This window comes from Pseudoliparis swirei, chromosome 20 (assembly GCF_029220125.1).
Source record: "Pseudoliparis swirei isolate HS2019 ecotype Mariana Trench chromosome 20, NWPU_hadal_v1, whole genome shotgun sequence".
NCBI lineage: Eukaryota > Metazoa > Chordata > Actinopteri > Perciformes > Liparidae > Pseudoliparis > Pseudoliparis swirei.
The window spans coordinates 15,247,936-15,269,786 of NC_079407.1; the positions used below are offsets into that span (position 1 = coordinate 15,247,936).

Here is a 21,851-nt window from a genome sequence, read left to right on the forward strand (position 1 = left end):
TATATACCCACACAAATATGTATTCAGTTCAGGTAATCCTATTAATACAAACTGCAAGGTGTTTACAGTATTTTTACGCTGTGTTGGGTTTATTTAATGCACTCATACATTTAACCATGCGGTAAATGTGTTAAACACATTGACATTCTTACAAGGAAGTGGGTTGTTTTGGGCCATGCTATTGATTTTCAGTGAACGTCCTCTTAGGAATGTCAGCGCGTTATACTTTTCAGATAGAATACATTGATATGCTTGCCATGTGCTTGCAAACATTTCCAGTTCACAGCAAGGATAATCTGATCATGGTGTCTGACTTTGTCAACACTATTAAATCAAAATCAGAGATTAATTACTTCCACGTAGGGAGAAAATAGGAAGAGGCACGGGCTTGGGAGCATACAGAAAGATTAATGAGTGTCAAAAAATCTCCGTTTATATAATAGAATGACATGTGTTTCATTTTTTAAAGTCTTTAGTTTCCTCATCAGATAGGACATTTTTCAAGGATCACCAAGAAATTACCCATTTATGTCGACAAACATGTTGTCCTTTCTGCAGACTTCGGATCAACACAGACCTATATTTAGTCATAAATAATACTTTTTTATACAAGGCTTTATTCCACCAGATATTGATGTTGTATGAGCAAGATGATGTCTATTTCTATATTTCTTTCTTTTGATGTTTGGCCTGGCTGTTACGGAAATACAAAGAGATGACTTTCAACATGTAGAATTGGCCCTATGGGGTCTAGTTACTGAGAAAAATTGCAGATTGCAGGACAATCTTTGAGCCTGAGTGTATGTAACACTTAAAGTACAAACATGTTACCCACAAACACACACAAACCCACACAAGTAGCCCTTCTCTGCAAACACGTCTTCATTGTTAATACTGATGCTGCGCAGTTCTCGAATATCAGCATTGATGAGCATGTTGAATACAGATGCAACTTTGAGCAGCAGAAACAGGGCAAGAAGCCCCAAATGATCCAAGTCAATAACCGGCATCACCAGTTGGAAGGGAATGGGGTCCTGTTGGTTGTTCGACATTTCCCCTAACAGACAGGATGTGTCAGCACACAATGCATTGCAGACCGGAGGTAGAAGAGAGGTAAATACAACAAGAGGAGCTGATTCCTTGAGGAGCCGAGAAGTGCTCTTGTCTGTCAACCTGTGTAACTTGCAGTCGGTGCAAATTTGGGTCGAGTGAGGAAAACCTCCAGTGCTGCTTCACAAGCTCTGTTGAAGGCTTCATGCACTGTAACGAAAGACACGCAGAACAAAAGGTCAGGCAATGTAAGGTAAACGGGAAAGAAGAATAAGAAAATATACAAATCTTATGACATAAAATAAATAATACGAACATCCTCTTTTCACAGCAGCATTTCAACTAAAGGATGCATAGAAGTACAAAAAAGCATCAAAATAAGATTTAAAAAATAATACAATATATCCTGCAAACAAAATCTCATCAACATTCCCTTATAAATCAGAGGGCTGTAACATAATATAACCTATACACCACAGATATACTTAAACATTCAAGATATTGCAGGTAGACCAGCAGTGAGTTCTTTCAAACAATCGTCTGTTTTTCTGATGTGTCTGCACTTCCATTCCTCAAGAGGCATCTCATAACATAGTGTTTCCATTACTTATTGTACTTATTGTACTTATTGCACAAAGAGAGACAGACACGTGTCACCTTTGAGGTGGGTGGTTGCCTGTTTGATCCTCTTTCTCTCATCTTGTGTACTGGGGAAATCCAAATGTGAATGTTTATTTCCAACCTATTTTTCATAGGCAATACTGTAATGCTAGCTCCATGATTCCTCTTGTGAGCAGTCGCAAAAGAAAAGTCAGTGCACCTCAGCTCTTTTCACAATGTTTTTTTTGGCGGGGGTTTGGTGGGGCGGGGGTACGTGTCTGGAAATGAACCTTTTCTATGCTGTGTGGGGCTTTGTCCTGTGTCGGGCACACAGTTCTACTTCTGATTAGCATTCAGTGCTGATTTTGTTCTTCATGCAATGAGTCCTTTTCAAAATCGTACTGGCAGATCTACCGTTAATCTCTTCTTGTCTGAAGCCTTTAGTCACAATGCTCTGTTCTCATTGCATCTAAGTAAGTGTCTGAAAGACAGTGAAGCACCTCTCTTCATGTAGCCAGTAACACGGGAGACAAACAAAGCACCTGTCTCTTGAGTGATGATGAAAGGAACCTGTTTACCCATCTGCCATGTTAGCCTGAGTAGTGTATTGCACAGAAGGTGAAAGTTGAAAGTTATTGAGTCGTATTCTTCCAAGGCACTGCCGCAAAGATCAGCCCATAAGTCGTGTGTGTGTGTGTGTGTGTGGGTGTATATATTTAATGTAATGGTATTGATATCGGAAGAACTCTAAACACTGGCACCGCAGAGTATAAAAAGTCCCCCTCAAGCCCTAAACATTTTTACCGTTAACCTTGTTTGCTCGTCATTTATCAAATGCAGTAGTGCGTATCATTTAGGTCATATTAGAGAAAACGTGTGAAAGAAAATTCAAAGACATTACCGGTGTTTCTTTTGCTCCTATGTGTGTCTAAATAACCACATGCTACCCTCTGCATATTTGTTTTGTAGATGCTGAATAATTCATGATATGACTAAGCTTGTTATATTTGTATTCATGTGTGCTTGTGTCTGCAATGTTGTATTGATAAGTTGTAACATTTGACATGTCGTGACATAGTATGGTATAAATAAATACCCATTTTACCACTTACATTTTCACATTCTAAATATTTCATCCCTGACAGCATGGGTAGGGAATAATCATCGAGTTATCAATATTACTCCTTCATACTGGACTACCTATCTAACCAGCTCTTCCCTTGCTTTACCCCCTCATGCTATCAGTGGCTGGGACAAAAAGCAAAGCGAAAGGTGAGTTATTGCCTCCATTTCCTTGCTACATGATTTATGTTGCAAACAGTTCCCAATAAACAATGTTTGGATCGTCCTTTTATCTCCCCCAAGAGCCCGGGAAGCATTAACATACGCTGCCTTCAGCAAAGCTTTCTGGGAATTTTTCAACCTTTTTTATTTCCAGGAGAAATATGTCGAACGTGCTCACTGTCTCTTTTAGATACAACCTTCCCATATGTATAGATTCACACGTTCACACCAGGGAGATCCCGCATCACCCAGCCATGCCTTTTCTCTATTTGGCCACTGTGCAGCTCCAGTGGAGCAGCTGGGGGGTTGTTCCTGGTTCAAGGACACTAGCGGTAGATGAGGGAGGAGAATGGTTCTCATTTGCTTTCCCAAACCAGATTTTACCAGAAATAATGTGCACTCAAACTGGAGACCTTCTGGTCACAGGCCTGCTATTCAGAGATTGTATTATAATGTTGCCCTCCAGTACCTTAATTAATGCTTTGTCCTGATATTTGATGGTGGAGGTATTCACATTGTTGCCATGAATCTGATCTAGTGCCTAATAAATTGTCTTTTTCTAATTTATTTTGCATTAAGCGTAAAAAATCCAGCACCTAGGGTGTTTTTTCTTTTTTTTCTTGCTGCCAACCCACAAATTACTTCCACCATCCTGCTACAAATTATTTGATGATTCACAGACCGTTTCTCTTCCTTTCATATTGGATATTAATTTTCTGTTATTGTTCATGTTCTTGCTGCAGCTGATACAATTGTAGAATCACAGCATCAATACCCCAGTGTCTTAGTGTCTCCGCCTGTATGCTTATTGATGTCACTGTGTTGTAACTAGGGGATTCTGTAAAAAAAACACAAAGCTAGTTCTTCTGACTTCTTTGCTTTAAATTATATGAGTCTACTGTATTTGTGTGCGAGTGAAATTACTAGTTCCCAACATACTAACCAGAATCATATGCTCATGCATTATTTATTGTGTGCCAGTGTTTTTGTTTGTTACTTTTTTGTGAGCATGACTTCAACCAAACCCACTAACAGCCAATGTTCCTACTGTTCGTTCATTACTTTTTCTTTTTTCCCCCACACTTTAAAAAAATGCAGTGTTTAATAATTACAGAAGCAAATTAGGGGGTAGCTTTTAATTAACAGAAAATACACATTCAGCATCCGAATCTTTGGAATCTCGCTTTTTTTAACAGCACTTTTAGCTCGAATTATGCTGAGTACATTTTATTAATTATGGTGAAAATAATGCATATAACCACATGCATTCTTGAATATGAATTCATTGATTTTTATAAGCTTCTCTATTCCATGCTAATATTTGCAGTGTAATTTGAGTCACTGTTAATGTAGAGTGTACAGTAGTAATCATTATAACATAAAACATGCGATTTATACAGCTAGTCCTACTTATAGATTTATAGCAATACTTTGAACAGTGCAGGTAACAGGACAATCATTTATTAAAGTGTAGATACTGTTAAGAGAGAATACATTTAAGTTAAACACAATGTTCATTTTGAAAAATTAGTTTTACTTGCAGTCGGGCAAGTGGGTCTGAAATCTACTTGCTCGAAGTCCATGTTTACTTTCCCCTCTTCAAATTGTTTTATTAATTTGTGCTTTATGAAATAACAACTAGACAAAAGTTAAATGTCTTCAGTTTCTTTTGAACTGCACCATAGTTAGTTATTTTGCCCACATCCTCTCAAATGCCATTCAATTACAGGAGACTCCCGTTTGAATAAAATGCTCGATGCACAAATAAACTTTGTTATGCCATCTGCCCCGGTTTTGTCACTAGTGACCAATCGGTACTGAACAGAGATGAGAAGAAAGCAAGATGCAAATTGAGTTTATTAATTGAGCACATTAAAAAACAACAGAAGTTAACCTTTGGAAAAAGAAATGTGTTTTGTCATATTGACTTGTGCACGTTAGTTGCTAGATTTACGAGTCTCACGTGGCAGTTTAATTGCCTCGGCAAGCCAGTTAGCCTTATGGCCGAGTCCCTGAATTAGTTCATTCGTGAAATTGCATGTCCATCCCAAACTCATGTCTTTCATCTCGAAGTAGCAAGGCAACTTGTAATTGTGGGTTTTTTTCTGCAAATAGGAGAAAAATGCAGAAACTTCATTTGTGGTAAACCACATGGCAAAGGTAGAACATGAAGCTGAAATCATAGAGTGCATATCTCCCAGAATATAATACAATAAATCACAATCAAGTTTATGTTTCACTGAATTTTCATCAATTCTGGTTTTCATTACCATTTGTTTGTCTTGGTGTAGACTTTGCACTCACCTTAATGTTTACAAGTACAGAAACACATTATCCCAAAGTTAATTTGAGGCACATCACATGTTGGGTCGTGTAAGTAACGCCAGTTGAACGTCATATTTCCTGTTTCACATGGAGACAGTAGGAGTATTTCTGACCCACTTTCTGAAACTGATGTATTACCACTTTCCACTTCCTGCACAGCAAAAAAACCCACAACTAAGAGTTTTACCCAGCTGGGATATTTATTGTCAGTTCTGGGCAGTCACGTGCACAGACATTTTGGGGGGCAGGTGCTCAAACCTAAAAAAAAGGGCACCCATTGCCAAAAAAAAAATTCGGACAAAGTTGAAGCATAACACCAATGATGCTGTCCTCGACCTGCGTTTCCTCTGGGCAGGATTAGACCGCTAACTTACATTTTCTTGATGAATAAAGATGAATTATTATATAGCAACAGGACAAGCGTTCTGATTGGATAATGGGTCGTCATGCCAGCCACTATCGCCCTCCTCACCGGTCTGATACAGATCCGTATTGCCCTCTGACCTCATTTTCAAAATGAGCGATATGGATCGTCATCAACAGCCAAGAAGAAATTCAGAAGCAGCGAAAATGTGTTATTGAAAATGATGAAGAGGAGAAACTATAGTTTGGATCACTTGTGTTGTTACTTTACTGTAAATTAAATCTATTTTAGCTGAGCTGTGTTGTTCGTTTTCTATAAGATTGATCGTTGTAAGACTGGAACAGACAAAACAAAGAGATAACACATAAAACAATTATGCACAAGGATAGCATGACACCGAGAGCTAGCATAGTTAGAATAGTTTAGCTCCTATTTTCTGGCTGTGAATTCTCGTGACATTTACAAACATACTTTCAAATATGTCTAAACAGCATTTATACAACACAACAAAGATTCTCTCTCTCTCTCTATCACTCAAACATGACATCAGTAAACAGCTGCAAGGCTTTGAAATCATGGATTTCTGAGTTTTTGTTTGTTGATTTTTTTTAGGAAACGTCGACCAGTTGTGACGTCATGTTTTCAGCAGCGCTAATGTTGTGGTTGATTTATCACAAAACAACGTTGTGAGCGCCGCGGAGCACGTCGGGGTGAAATTCTCACAAGAACTCAAATAAATGCCCCGTCGGATATCAAATCACATTTGGGGGGAGTTTATGACAGAGAGAGTAACTTTTATTCTTAAATACTGATGAATGAAAAAAAAGTGTCTCCAGCAAAAAGGGCACTTTTCTCATCCAGGGCAAAAGGGCTGGTGCTTGAGCACCACTAGGGCTCTATCTGTGCACGTGCCTGGTTCTGGGGCTTGTCCACGTACACCTTCCCCATACCTCCCCACTGTGGCAAATCACAGGGGAGGACGGCGCTCAGTACCTCTGAGTCGAGGGAGCTTTACCTTTGCTGCGGTGCTATTCAGTAACAGGCACCAAATGTCCTTTTTGATGGGGGGTAAAGTTGACAGACAGCTCTCTGCCTCTTTAACAGGCTTCATCGGCTTTGTAACAGCTCAATCAACTGACTGCATCATTTAAGATCACACTATTGTTGCCAACTAGGGATACAATGCAGAGCTGACACACAGTTGTCGTGTGGTGGGGTCATTGCAACATTGTTATTGTCTCCGTCTGATCTGCTGTGAACTGTTGTTGTTTACAGCAGATGGAAGCATTGTGTAAAACCACTATAACCCCAGAGCAGATAAAGGATGCGTGCCCTTGAATGTGTCTTGATAAGATCCCACACAAACACATTTAATTCAAGAAAGCCATATATATATATACAGGACTGTCTCAGAAAATTAGAATATTGTGATGAAGTTCTTTATTTTCTGCAATGCAATTAAAAAAACAAAAATGTCATGCATTCTGGATTCATTACAAATCAACAGAAATATTGCAAGCCTTTTATTCTTTTAATATTGCTGATTATGGCTTACAGCTTAAGAAAACTCAAATATCCTATCTCTAAATATTAGAATATCATGAAAAAGTATACTAGTAGGGTATTAAACAAATCACTTGAATTGTCTAATTAACTCAAAACACCTGCAAGGGTTTCCTGAGCCTTGACAAACACTCAGCTGTTATAAATCTTTTTTTTTACTTGGTCTGAGGAAATATTAAAATTTTATGAGATAGGATTTTAGAGTTTTCTTAAGCTGTAAGCCATAATCAGCAATATTAAAAGAATAAAAGGCTTGCAATATTTCAGTTGATTTGTAATGAATCCAGAATGCATGACATTTTTGTTTTTTTAATTGCATTACAGAAAATAAAGAACTTCATCACAATATTCTAATTTTCTGAGACAGTCCTGTATATTAGGGCTGTGAAACGATTAAAAATTTTAATCAGGTTAATTACAGGTTTCTGTGGATTAATCATGATTAATCACATATATACATTTACAGGGCTCTCAAGACAGGCAAGAACTCCGAGAAGAGTTGTTGACCGGGGGGGGTGGGGGGGGACTTTTTTTCGTCCGGATGTGCGCACACGCCGGCATCCGAGCTCTGCGGCGCGCGAGACAGAGATCGGAGTCGTGTTAACGCGACACTAGAGACAGAATAATGACATGCTGCTGGTTCGAGACCACCAACAACAGACGGATTGGAAGCTCATTCTGCGCATGCGTTAAATGCGTAAAAAACAAAAAACTAGTTAAACCTGTAATTTAATTAACTGAGTTAACGCATTATTTTTCACAGCACTAATATATATATATATATATATATGGTTTGCTTTTATTATACTTTCATATGAATGTGTTATGACTGAATGAATTGCCATTGGAAGTAGAGTACCATTTTAAATGTTTCCTGTTGATTTTGAATTGTGCCATTTTCTAAAGCTAACTAAGTTTGAACCAGTAGTTGCACTTCAAACATGGATTACTTTGGACAGGTAATTCAAAGATTAGCTGCAGTTAATGGATCAGATTTAGATGTAGTGCTAATTAGCTGATGGCCTTAAATAGTTGCTTAAATCTCTCCAATCAACGAGGCCGATAGCTTTTAAATGGCACCCCTTTTTGAGTGTCTCAGACCAGCAGGTTTGCCATGAACATAATAAGCATGTCTGCTGGTGTTGAACCAATAGGGCTTTAATTACACTGTCAGCTGAAAGATTGATTTTGGTGACAGATAAGACCTTTTTGTTATAGAAATATATGACATGATGTTTTTGCCATTCTTTCTCCTTTTAAAAGCCATAAGGTGAAAACAATTCAATATGATGGGGTTACTTCATAGGCCAGTTACATTTTTAAAAGCAGCCTGTCATACCAACTCCCATTACCATTCACCTTCAAAGCATTTCCTTTGTCAACACAGTTTAAGGTAGTGAATAGTGTTATCGAGCATATTATATTCAGATAGTATTTAAGTGATGGTGTGGTCAGATTTATCAAACTGTTTGCAACATCGCTGTTTATTCTACCTTATATATTGACTTTATTCATGGGGTTACTATATGTAGTTCAGCACTATACTTAGCTGTATATATTTCTGTTACAATGTAGAGTTTAGCATTGATCATATCCTCTTTTCTTGCGTCGTTAAACAACTATTTCATAATTTTCACATAATTTCATCTCTTGCCCTATTCATACACGCTTTACATATTCCATCATATGCCCCAAATATATAAGCAATTAGTACCAGCAACTAATAAAGCTGTTGCAATCTCATAACAATTTAAAATTGCGACAGACAGAAACCACAGAAGGGGTTTGCATGCATTAGTATTCTGCCCACTGCCAACATCTAGCCCACATTTTCAAAAGGGATCTTACTTGGACTATAGTGAATGGAACATGTTGTTTCCATGATGTATTTGAAACAGAGTGTTCTTGCACTCCAGTAACATACAGTATGGAACATCAAGGTGCTGAAAGATGTGTTTTCACCATCTGTTTCTAACCAGCAAACAAGTTAAAGGCAGAGCTGAGTTAACAGCAGAAGCCGTTCCTGTTTTTACATTTTGTCAAATATATACATAATATACTAAATCACACATTGAAGTATGATAATAATTAGACATTACGGTGTTTTTATCTAAAAATAAATATATATTATTATAGTAAAGCTATAGCTTAGTTGAGTAGATTTCTTGAACCATTATGTGAACTGGTATAATTGTTTCAGAATGGAGGGTTGTGTGTATTCATTTTCAGCAGTCCTTCACAGAAGGGTCAGCATTCATCTAAGATACTTTACTCCTTTTGAGAGAGCGCTGTTGTTAGTGTTGGCAGGAAGACCACATAAATGGCACTAAGCAATAATATTAATACTACTGTGGAGAATCATGTGACAGGCAACTATTATCTGGATAGCCTGAGACCAACACTCTCGGGCCTGATTATGGGTCTTTCTGAGCAGCTGCATAGACTTTGGGGTTGAGATCTACTTGGCTTTCATATTCAAATACAGCAAGAAACTGAGACTATCACTGTTGAATCCAGTCTGGTTCTGTGGTAACACGCACGTCTGACAACGCCCTATTAAGACGCTGAAGCAAAGTGTACGGCTCAGGGGATCTGCCAAAGATTTGTTATTTTTTAAATTCCATGTCAGTGAGTAATTGTAAAGTCGAAAGGAACAAAGGAGTGCTAAAGAGCAAAGTACACCTATACTGGACCTAACATGTTCATAACAACCTCATGTCAGGCTAATTGTGTATTATGGCAGAATCCTTGGAAGAGTTGGTTGCATTTATTTACGACAATATAATTACGATAAAATACAAAACAGGAATGCTAACCTTAGTCACTAACATGCAATCATATGCACTACACACCTTACAAAGGCGTATTGAAGTGATGCCACACCACCCGTCCTATCTGCTTTCAGAACAGAAAGAAAAATGTAATTCACAAGAACATACTCTATTTAAACATGAATTGTCTTAGATCTGCACTAATTGTACAGCTTGGAAGGTGTTTTGGCTGACAGAAACATCAGCTCTATTGTCCAGGAGGAAACTGAAACCGATACGATGGCACTATCTCGGTAAATATATCATTTTAGACATTGCAGTTTACAGTATTTCAGTATTACAGTTTTGTGTATTTCTGACCCCGTTACCCCACTGTTTTCCAGTTAAACCCAGCACATTTCCACTGATAGAGCACCCAAGTTGGCAGAATACAAATGATTGTGTTTGATTGGCCTGATTGGTTAAAGAAGATTCACCTGGATTTCATTATATCTTCAAAATATGTTTGTGTGCATTATTGTGAGGATACAACGGATTAAATCATCTGGAAATGTGCAGCTAAGGTGTTTTGAAGTGGATTTAGAACCATTGAAATACTGGCTTCACAGATTCAACTTTGTTTACATTTGCAGTTATTTCTGCTTGCTCTCATGTCGCTCTTCAATAACTATCTTATCTTATCTTATTCGAAAACACGAAGAAGCAATTACCAATTATTTCCCTTGACAAATCTGCTATTTTTAGAGTGGCTTTACAGTAGACTGACTCTACTTCATCACTACAGTTGCTTTTACCACGTTTATACTTTTGTGTAACAGTGGCATGACTCATGTTGCTGCTGATACAATTACCACTGTTTCCACTAGCAGAAAAAGTGCTTGCCAAAATAAGCAATTAAACATTTTTTTATTTTAATTTGAAAATGCCTTTTTGTTCAGATGAGATTTTTTAGGTGATTTTAAATTATGCTGAATTAGCAGTCTGAGTTTGTCTGGCAGGACATCTAACAGCCAAGGTCTCCTGTCAGTTCAATCCAGTAATTTTTCATCTTGAAACCAGACTAAAAGTAGCACCAGAAAGAACCATCTGTATGATTGTAACACATGATGAAATAACCAATAATTAAGCCTTGGCGTACTATTTAAACTAAAGAGGTGAAGGAAACGAGATCAATAGAAAACTCAACATTTCTCTTTCACAACTATTTAGACTTTTAGAGTGTTTCCAGAAAAGCCCTCATTTCACCTGTATCTGCTCTCATATAAAGTGATTCATACATTTGAGCAATATGTTTTCAGTGCTTTCAGAAATATGTTTATTGAAGAGCACAAATATTAACAATCGGTATGTCGGTGTCTGTTAGTTATTGTGAAGAAAGAGACTGGACCAAATGAATCTATTCCAACACAAGAGGAATAACACAGGGATTCCAACGCAATGTTGACAACAAAATGTAAGCCATGCTTTTACAAAACTTCATACTGAGTTGGAACATATTGATCACACATAGGAGATGGCAAGCTCTATTATGTGTTGCGCTCTCCACCGAGGAATGCACGTCCACGAGAGACTTTAAGTTGTAATTAAATGGAATATTTATACACTGCAGATGTGAAACTTCCTTTTCTCCCAACATGCTGGCAAATAGGCCACGCAGTTTAGAGTTAGCCAATTAATTACAATTTTGTCAAGTCACAGTAATTGCAGTGATTAATTACCATGTTCTCAAGAGTATATTGTCTATTTTAATACCTTGTAAGTAATAATGTGGAATATTTGATTTTCTTCAAACTCCTCACCTTTTAACTTTATAGCATTGATTGTCTAAAAATAAAAAACCGAGACAGCTAGTTTGTTATTTCCATACATGACATATTAACATTCTGTCTGTCTGCGATTCAAGGTACATTTTACCCAAAAAAATTTACAAGTATTTTATGTGTATGCATTTCACAGATTACAGGGATTTTTTATGTAACAAGAATGTAAGACTTTCATCAATTAATTTTGATTTTCACTGTGGATACATAAGTGAAATGTAGAGACATGTTACTACATGGCATTTTGTTATTGGCAGGCAGTGTATGAAATTGCCATGACTTAATGGCATGCAGATAAACTGCCTGGAATTAATTTCAAATGAACATTTATAATTGTTAGCATTCAGTCATGAACGGATACATCACCTATTTCATGAACTAGTTATTTGTTTTCTTTTTATCCAGCAGTTTACAGTTTATTCTGCAGTGCTGTGCTTGAATGCTCTCCAGCCATTCATCAAGGCACTGCTTTCCATTATTTGGTGCATCCAGCTGAAACTGAAAAAGCCTTTTTGGGTGGTATGGCTTATTCTTCCTCCAATAACTCTCTGTTCTCCTCAACAGAGATGTTCCTCGTATTTTTCACTGTACGGCCTGGATCAGTGATCATTACACGAGTTGTGAAAATATACACAGGTGTCATATGATTCAGTTTTCAAAACTATTTTCCCAGAATCCTTTGATTTTTCCATGAGAATACTATCAAAACAGAACAAAAATGTGTTTACATTATCAATAATGATAAAGCACTGAATTTACACACATCAACTATATCTCTTAATCCTCATTTTAAGTACAATCATACAGATTTGTATCTCCCTCATATTCACATTTTCTAGGTGCCAACCCAGACTTGCAAAATCAATAAGTATCATATTCTTGGCTTCTTATATTGTCAGACTCAGATTCCATCAGGCTACGGTCTGAGCTGCATTCTGATAACTGCATGAAGGGGGGCTGGTTGAGATGAAATGAAATAGTTTATCATTAATGCACACTCAACAGCCAGTCATTCTGAACATCTGTATTCATATTGATACTCTACACCTGCTGCACAGACCTCATCCCACACTAACATGTATAGAGATGAAGTGCACATATTTATATCTGTGTTTTAGAAGTGTGGTTCCCCTATAAAATCCAATCATCAATTATGTGTGTTTACGATGAAAATGCTGTCCTCTGCTCTCCATTTACCTTCCTACCTTATTTCAGCTGTGCAGGTACATATTTGATTTATGAGGCAGTGTCACTTGATTTTGAATGAGAATTAATGTCACAGTGGAGAGAGGCGTCAGCAGCATTCTGCCTGTGCAAACACAGCAAACAACTTGAATAATCTCATGTGTGCTGACATTGTGACTGATTGATCATGTGATGGTGGCCCACCTGAATGTGGACCATAATCTCCCAGCTCAGGGGGATATTGCCAGTTACTGTAGTGGGCTCTTTGCTTCAACTGTAAACCAAACAAAATAAAAATACTAATAAAATAAAACAGCAGCTTCAGGTCCATGTGGCCATCATAAAAAAACATTGTGAAAGGGGAAAGCACTGCCAAGGGACCGATTACAGCTTTAAGCTTTCGGCCCATAAGCAGGATAATGTTGGAAATATTTTTGATTGATTGACTTTTTTAAAGCACATAGGTACAAAAACAAAACAATAAAACACTTGGATTTTAATTGATTAAGTTCACTTTAGTATAAAAAATTACTTCATTTTCAGTTCAGGGTTAAACTTTTCATGTTTTTAATCTTAACCTCCCTTTCTGGAAAACTGAAGGGAAGCTTAATTGGAAAGAGAAAAAGGGAGAGTAAAACACTTACGTGACTGATCACATATTGAATTTTTTACTATAGCACTTCATGATATTCATGGATTAAAGTAGAAGATTTGCCAGCATGAAAAAAGCTAACTATTTTTAACAGCTTTCACCTTAACTTTGTCCAATGTACTCCAGGCACTGTGGATTTTTGATTCATTGCATGACTTTGTCTCATCCCCTCAAACTTCTGATTATCCAAATTTAGCACTTGTGTGTCACAGGTGCTTTCATCAAGATATCTCATGTAACTCAAACCTCACCTATTCAGCTCCAATGCTGTTTACTGTATGGGCAATTTCATTTCATCACTGCACTTCACTGAGTTATCTTGGATCATCAGAGAAGCAGACAACCTTCATACCTCCGTAACATCGCCATAGTCCAACATAATCGACACTTTTACCAGGAAGCTTCTATTTTATCTTTCCGTACCTGTAGTGTTTGTTGGTTATTTACTGGTAAGGCCACCATCTGTTGAATTTATTTGGATCTCATACTTTTTTTTTTGTCGATATATGAGATCATCCGAGTGTAAATTGGTGGAGTCTTCGTAAGAAATATAACATTTAGTGGGTTTAAATTATTTGAAAGACACATTTTGTCTTTTTATTTGTGAACCACAATGTATTGCATCTTAGCAACTTAAAAGGTTAATTAGGGTTGATATCTTTCAAGATAACTCATTGTTAAAGGTTGTGACGGATGTCAGTCAAACAGTCCCACACAATTTTAATTAGGCACAGAAAGTGAAAATGTTGAATGCCACATTATCACTGAGAAATTCTTTGTGTTTAATGTCCTCATATTTGTACCCATGTTACCCAGTTACAGAAGTAAACCCCCACTATTACCAATACAGTCTTTCTGTAATTATAACAATACGATCTCATTGTTTCCTTTGCGATAATCCTGGAATCCCCCCTAGCATAAGATATTAACCACATAGTTTCCTCTTATTACAGAATTGTAATGTAAAGTGCGATGGCATCTTACTCAAATTAAATTAAATATGGGGTGGAATAGCCCTTCGTGTCACACATCGGAAGATGTGCGTCGTTATAGTGAGGCCAGTGTGTGTCAAGGTTCACACAGCACAGTGTAGTGCCCGGGAATCAGTTTGTGGTTCAGTGACTTTGGAGATTTCGTTGTTTGGCGCTGTACTGTAGAAGGAAGGTCGACCGCTTCCAATCACCATTTCAAGCAAAATGAAAAATTCAGTCTATACTTGGCACAGGGGGATTATGTTTCCACAGAAGGGACTGCATTTGCCATACAGACTGCTACAGAATGTCAAGACTGGAATTTCATGAATGCATTTGTGAAACCCAGTTAGCTGGAGTGCACAGCAACCTGCACTGACACTTCTTTTAAAACTACCCTCACAGCCCTACTACGGATGTATGTGAACAACTTTCATTGCCCTCACTTGCATAATTAAAAGGAATTTCAGCGACAAGCTTTTTCAACTTTACATAAACAAACCAAAACTTGAGGCATTGGAAATTATATGCATTGCTGTTCAAATTGTATTATTTTTTTCATGGCATTGTTGTTGTGAATAGTGAGCAGTATACACTGGAGACAAGCAGCAAAGATACTGGGAAGATGGTGGGGTAGATAATATGACAAACAATTGTCAAAGATATGTAGGAACTGACAACAACACCTCCACATGGTACCCCACACACAATGCATCCGCATCAATTCCTCTTTTTAATATGACATGCCAAGCTGATTTTGCTGGACTACTTACTGACATCCAGCCAACTGCATTTCTATTAATGTAATGATGATATGATGACATGGTGACGAGTTTGTTGATGTGATATTGGCTGATTGAGTTTAAGGAGCAGATATGTGATGTGCAATGTTGGAATTCTACTTCTATCACTAGTTATAGTTATAGTCAGCCTCACCGTCACATCTAGCTGACGATCAAGATCACGGAAGGTTCACTGACCTTCTCCTCCATTTGAGCTGGACTAACGAGTAGAACTTTCCCTGTGGTGAACTGTACCTTGGAGATGCAGAGACAATGTTACCTTTATATTCAGACATGATAAAAGGAAAGCAATGCAGACCTGTGAAATCAAATGAAAACATGCACACAGATTAGCATGTAGACCAAAAAATGCTTCCAGGGAAATAAAGCACATTCAGCTTCAAGTGTGAACTCAACGGCTCTAACACAGTTGTTGTTGTTGTTAACCGTTGCCATCCTTCAAGGGTTTTTCTTTCTCCATCTGATCAGGCTCATATTAGCTTACACTTTGTCTTCTCACAATTCCCTGCAAAAGAGAATTAGGTTTTAGACATCTGTTTCTGAAGCTTGAGTTCAATAAAGCCCATGCAGGGTAGAAATGCTTCTGCAATGTAATTAAGCGACTTTGCTGAGATGGCAAGTACAAATGTGGAATAAGAAGGTAAAATCCAGCAAGGCTGGGTGATTTGGATGTCCTCTGCACACTGTGACGAGCGGCTGTTTCAGGGCATGCCACTCGGATCGAAGGTCCACAGTGTCTATAGGATTATGTGTCAATTTACCACCCAGCTGCAGCTCTAGACTCTGCAGCAGAACATGACTACCTCTAATTAGGCCATGCTACCAATTAGGGCTCTGCAATAAGGCAGCGAGGAAGGCACTCTGGGAAACTAAAACCTACCATTGTCTCCACCATTTAAAAAAAGAACACTGTTTTCTAGCACCAACAGCTGTTGAAGGCTGATGTCCATGTCAATGAGGCTTTCATTAAGCTATCTTTGGCTTACTGTGCTGTAATGAAGTCATTAATGTAATTAGGCGATATGACGACAGAACATTAACTTTGAAAGGTGTCAAGTCTGAATGGTACATTAATGTTCTTCAATGAAAAGACGGTAAGAACCAGTCCGAAACAGCAATCTATACATGTCACGGCCTTGACCTCAAACTCTGTCTCATAATCCCACAGGTAGCCAAGGTCAGTTCCCCATAACTCAGAATGTGACGGTGGTGGAGGGGGGCGCAGCCAACATGACCTGCCGTGTGGATTACAATGATAACACTTCCCTCCAGTGGTCAAACCCTGCACAACAGACCCTATTCTTTGGGAACAAGAAAGGTGAGTAATATTCCTATACTCAGAAAAATTTGACCATTGTCTACTCAATAAAATTAAGGCAACAAAGTGACAATTAATATAATTGAATAGAATTTAATACTTCATCTTTGATTAAAAACTATTGATTTAATTAAGCAAATTTAAACAAAATATTAAATACAAATAAGTTGGATTTACTAATAATATGGTAAATGTTGAGTTAATCCAAATCAATTATACAGGGGAAATGATTAATATTTACTAGGTTTTCAAAAAAAAGTAATTTAGATATACCAAATAGCTGCGAAAAAGTAATTTTGATTTACTAATTATGTGGATAAAATTGATTTCCATTTACTAAATATCTGGATAATACTGATTTGGATTCAATAAATAAAATAAGTTACAACTCAACTTGGAAGAATGTTACTTAATTCAACACATTTAAACTGAAATTGTTATTTATCTTTACATAAATACATTTTGCAAATCAACTTATAATTGGTACCACATGACTTAAAATCTATGTAATGTTATTGATTGTCACTTTGTTTGCATATTTTTTTTAAATGTAGAATCTACTTAATATCATGCCTTCTTTTTGCAAGAATGTACTGAGGAACAGTTAACAAATTACCACATTTAGGACAACAGCAGTTAAACATTTATTTGTGCAACTTTGTTGACCATCTTTCAAAAAATTTGTGTAAAATGCCAAAATACAAAGAAATCCTGGTTGTACACAAAAGAATCACTGCAGCAAGCCCTTCAAATGAGTATGACAAATTGGATTTTTCTGAACAACCCTGAATGGTAAATAACTGCAGCACTGAAACTCAGACAAAGCCTCGAAAAAAACCATGTGACTGTAAACGCACTGTAAAAAAAAATTCATTGGGTCCAGACTGAAGACAGGTGGGGACAGAATCTCATGCCGACATGATGTTCAGGAAACTGGAACTTAAGGCAGGAGTAGTCATCATTACTGCTTGAAGACTCACAGGTCAACAGGTTGTCTGTGGGCTGACATGATTCTCTCTACAGCCAGAAAAAAGACAAAACAGAAAAGATTAACAATAATATAACTTTAAATAGCATTTACAACATGACTAGGTGGTTCGAACAATAAAAATGTATTCTGTTGTTAAATTAAGACACTGAACTTAAAACAACTTACTCCCGTTTATCCTTGACAACTTGTATCCGATCATGGGTCACACTAGTGGAACAGCAAAGAAGGTGTTGAGGTTCATGCTGGTAGTCGTAATCACACCTAAAAAGAAAGAGTAAGGGGATAAAGGACAAAGGGAGGACATACATCCTCTTCAGTAAAAACAAAATCATCTCAAGCATCAACTTTTGCTCTTTTCAATGCTAATGTTGTAAATAAAAATGAAAAGGCTAGATTCACACTCAAGTGCCACATGTCGTCATCATGGCGGCCAAGGTTTGATTTCCGGTGGTCCCTTTGCTGCAGATCCTCCCCTGTGGTGCTTGTGTGTCTCTCTAGCTCTAACACAAATCAATAAAAAAACATCTTAAAAACAAATAATTGCTTGCTTCTGGCATTTAAATGGATTATAATCTCACCGTGTTGCTGGGTGTCATTAAGGTCACGAAGTTGTTCCATCCAAGTTGGATTATAATGTCTGAAAGGTGGCAGGAGAAAATAATTAGCATTTTACAATTAACTAATTGTTCTTAATTATCTGTACATAAATGTAAACATTGACTCAAAGGACACTCTTTGGTGACGTCCTCATCTGATAATGTGGACGGTAAATGAAGATTTGACTATGAAACCATCCCCTCACTGGACAGCTCACGGTGCACGGAGCTTCTGAGGAGCTGTGAGCTGTCATGTCCGCCACAGCGCAGTTATAAGCGTCATGTTAACAACAGTCACGTGAACAGAGTCCCGACCACGTCAACAGCATCAAGTTAAGAGCGTCACGTTAACAGAGTCCCGACGTCACGTGAACAGACCTGTACAATAACGTGTCTGGTCACGTGACTGTCCGGACTATGTGAGCTTGTCTATACATGTCTGCGTGGAACCAGTTTCAAAGCACTTCAATAACATGGTCGTTATGAGATGAAGTGTGTAGCACGTGACCCCTCAGGTGTCTTAACCCACCTGCCACTAATGAACCTATAACACGAGCGTTAGCTAAACATTACCTCAGCTAACATATGTAAAGTAAGCTAATGTTAGCTCGTTCAACACAGAAACCGACAACCTACGTTACATCGACGATGTTAAAGAAACGTGAAAACACTTAACCATCAGATAGCTAAGTTAACTTACTCTTGACGACACAGAAATGCAGAACACCATGCCTCGAATTCAAAAGTAGCTACCCGCTAGCTCACACGAGGCTAGCTCAACTCCTCACCAGAGCCGAGTAGAAACCTCAAAGTGTCACTAACGTTGCCCGTTCAATACAACTTTTACTCTCTGAAATTAAATTAAGTTGGCATTCTTACCTCAAGAAGAGATGTCATGTCAGGAGGCTGTCGTTCCCTCTGTGGCGTTTCGTGAGTCACTGAAGCAGGAGAGCAGCGCGCAGCTCAAACTGCGGAGAAGTGGCGCGAAACCGGGTTCAACAGTTCAATCTGCTTTTTGTGTTGATTGCTGTGATCAGACTGATCACTGCCACCTGGCCTCTCCTTTGAACTCTCTCTCTCTCTCTCTCTCTGTTGGACGGGCTGTCTGTCTGTCTCTGTCTGTGCTGTTTTCTTCTCTAGTAACTAGATTCTTAGAATAATACAATATAATAGTAGGACAGGATATATTACATTTAAGAAGTTAAATAATAAAGGAAATAAAAAATAATAAAAAATGAAAGTAAATACAGTGTATCTAAGTGTATATAAAGTGAAAGTGGTGCAATGTTCATTGATGTTGTTCAATTTGAGGAGGATCTGGCCAGAGGTGATTTATTGTAAAGTCTAATAGTTGCCAGGAAGGTTCTCCTGTATCTGGAAGTTTCTCCTCTATCAAGAATGTTCTCCTGTATCAGGAATGTTCTCCTGTTTGTCCTTGTGAAGCAGAGCTAAAGCAGTCTGTTGGAGAACGTGCTCGGCTGTCCCTGCAGTAGGTGGTGGAGAGGGTGGTCCGGTTCTCCAATATGGACAAACATTTCTTCATGTCCTCCTCTCCACCTGTTCCGGATAGTCCTCTTTGCCAATGATGGAGCCGGCCTTCCACACCAGTTTAGTGAGTCGGTTGGTTTCTCCAGTTACAATGCTGCTCCCCCAGCAGAGTACGGAGAAGTCCAGAGCACTGGTCCAACAGACTGGTAGAACATCATAACTGAGATTTGTCATATATTACAAACATTTGCGGACTTGTGAACCTTCAAAGGAGTGCATTTTTTGTCTTCTCGGTTTTTAAACCACTACCAAGCAGGGATACTAAGTGCTATATATTGCCAGCCGGTTGGGCCCCATTTGGGAGTAGTTACAACCTGGAAAAGAAAGGTAAGCTCTGACATGTTGAGAAAAAAAGAAGCTAAAATCAGCCCAAACTCTTAATAGGGTCTCAGATTTACAAAGCCACACACCTCCTCTTCAAGTCCTGGATTTCAGACAGCCAATTAACTATTGTGGGTGTTTTGGGGGAAATTTCACCCCATCACCTCATTGTAGGCGTCTTGAGTGTTTGTGTTCAATCTTGGATATCCAGGACTAATATTAAGGAGATTATGACAATTTTTGCACTTGTCAAAAAATATGCGATTATAAGAGAATAAGGCCCAATTTGACCCTTTGGACCTTTTTGGCCTTAACTTGCAGCTATCAGTCCCAAACTTTAGGGTATTCATATTCAGATGTCCCTCTTTAAATCTGAAGATGATCCACATATCTGAGTTGGTGGAAAAATTAACTAAAAGACTGGTTTTAAGGATTTTCCTCGTCAAGATTTTGGAGGCGATTTCACCCCATGACCTCAATGTATTATATTTAGGTAAATATAATATGTAAGACAAATAGGAGGTTAAGGGTCAGTTGGCAGAGTAGTGTGTTTGTGTGTGTGTGTATGTGTGTATGCATGTGTGTGTTAAAAATATGTTAGTGTTTCAGAATTTATTTTAATTCATTCATTATCAGTTCTGATTACAAATATTGGACACTGGACACAACAGCAAATACTCACGGTCGCCCTATAATGCTCCTCTAAAGAACAAGTATCAAAACTTATCATTATTTCTTCTACTTTGTACTCTTAAAAACTGCAATATGTTTATTGTAATGAAAAAGTGAATTTGTATGTCATTTAAGAAAACTGTAAAATGACTGTATTAATAATAGTCATTTTCTTTACAAAATGGGCAACATTTTTTATTTGGTATTATTAGCATAATACTTAAATTAACAGTTGGGTTGTTAATTTACAGATAATGTCTGTAATTTCACTGAGTTTTGAATATAATTTTATTTAATCAATCCTGAAAGCTACCCTGAACCGGAGCAGGTTTGCCGTTCAGAGTAAGTTACCGTAACCTAGTTTGCTAAGAATAAATCCAGCTTTATGTACCGGAAAGTCAGGTGTGGCAAATTCCTTTTAAAACTGAAGAGTTTCCATTGAGTAGAATTTATTAATTTTTCGACATTGTTGACTTTACTCATAAAATATGATTAAATTCTACTCAATGATTTTGAGCTGATATTATTCAAACAAAAATGAGTAAAATGCAATTGATAAATAATTCAAATTGTATTAAATCAACATAATAATATGCCAAACTCCACACACACATATTTTTTATGTATAGGTTACTAGTATTTATTGAGTAAATATTAATTGAGCTCAGTCCCACTTTTTTGAGTGTAGCGGATAATGGCTGTAAAGATAAAATGATAAGAAATGATAAAGATGTCATAGCCGGATCAAATTTCGACAGGAGTCGTGTTCATTCTTTTTCTTTTTATTTGGAATGTACAAAATGGTTCCTGTCTGCCTGAGACCGCATCATTTTATAATACAGGAAAAAGACAGGATAAGAGGGAAATGCACGTAATGTAGAGACAGACTTTTAATGAATGTATGTCTCCCTTGATGTCCCCGGGCACAAACTAAATGGAAATAGACTGCTTTTGAATTAAACTTGTGTAATCATGCAGCACTGACAGTGTTGTTTACAACACAGTAACGTCTGTGGA

General features: G+C 37.7%; 1 protein-coding gene across 3 annotated transcripts in view; it reads left to right on the forward strand.

Moving 5' to 3' along the window:
- The window catches only part of cadm2b (cell adhesion molecule 2b), a 154,592-nt gene that overhangs the window by 106,535 nt on the left and 26,206 nt on the right, over positions 1–21,851 (forward strand). For 2 of the 3 annotated variants that reach the window (XM_056441440.1, XM_056441443.1), the window contains exons 2-3: positions 2,896–2,922; positions 16,557–16,706. In XM_056441440.1, coding sequence (XP_056297415.1) covers positions 2,896–2,922; positions 16,557–16,706 — 177 coding nt within the window. The remainder of the gene's footprint in view (positions 1–2,895; positions 2,923–16,556; positions 16,707–21,851) is intronic. The other variant, XM_056441441.1, reaches the window with a different exon arrangement.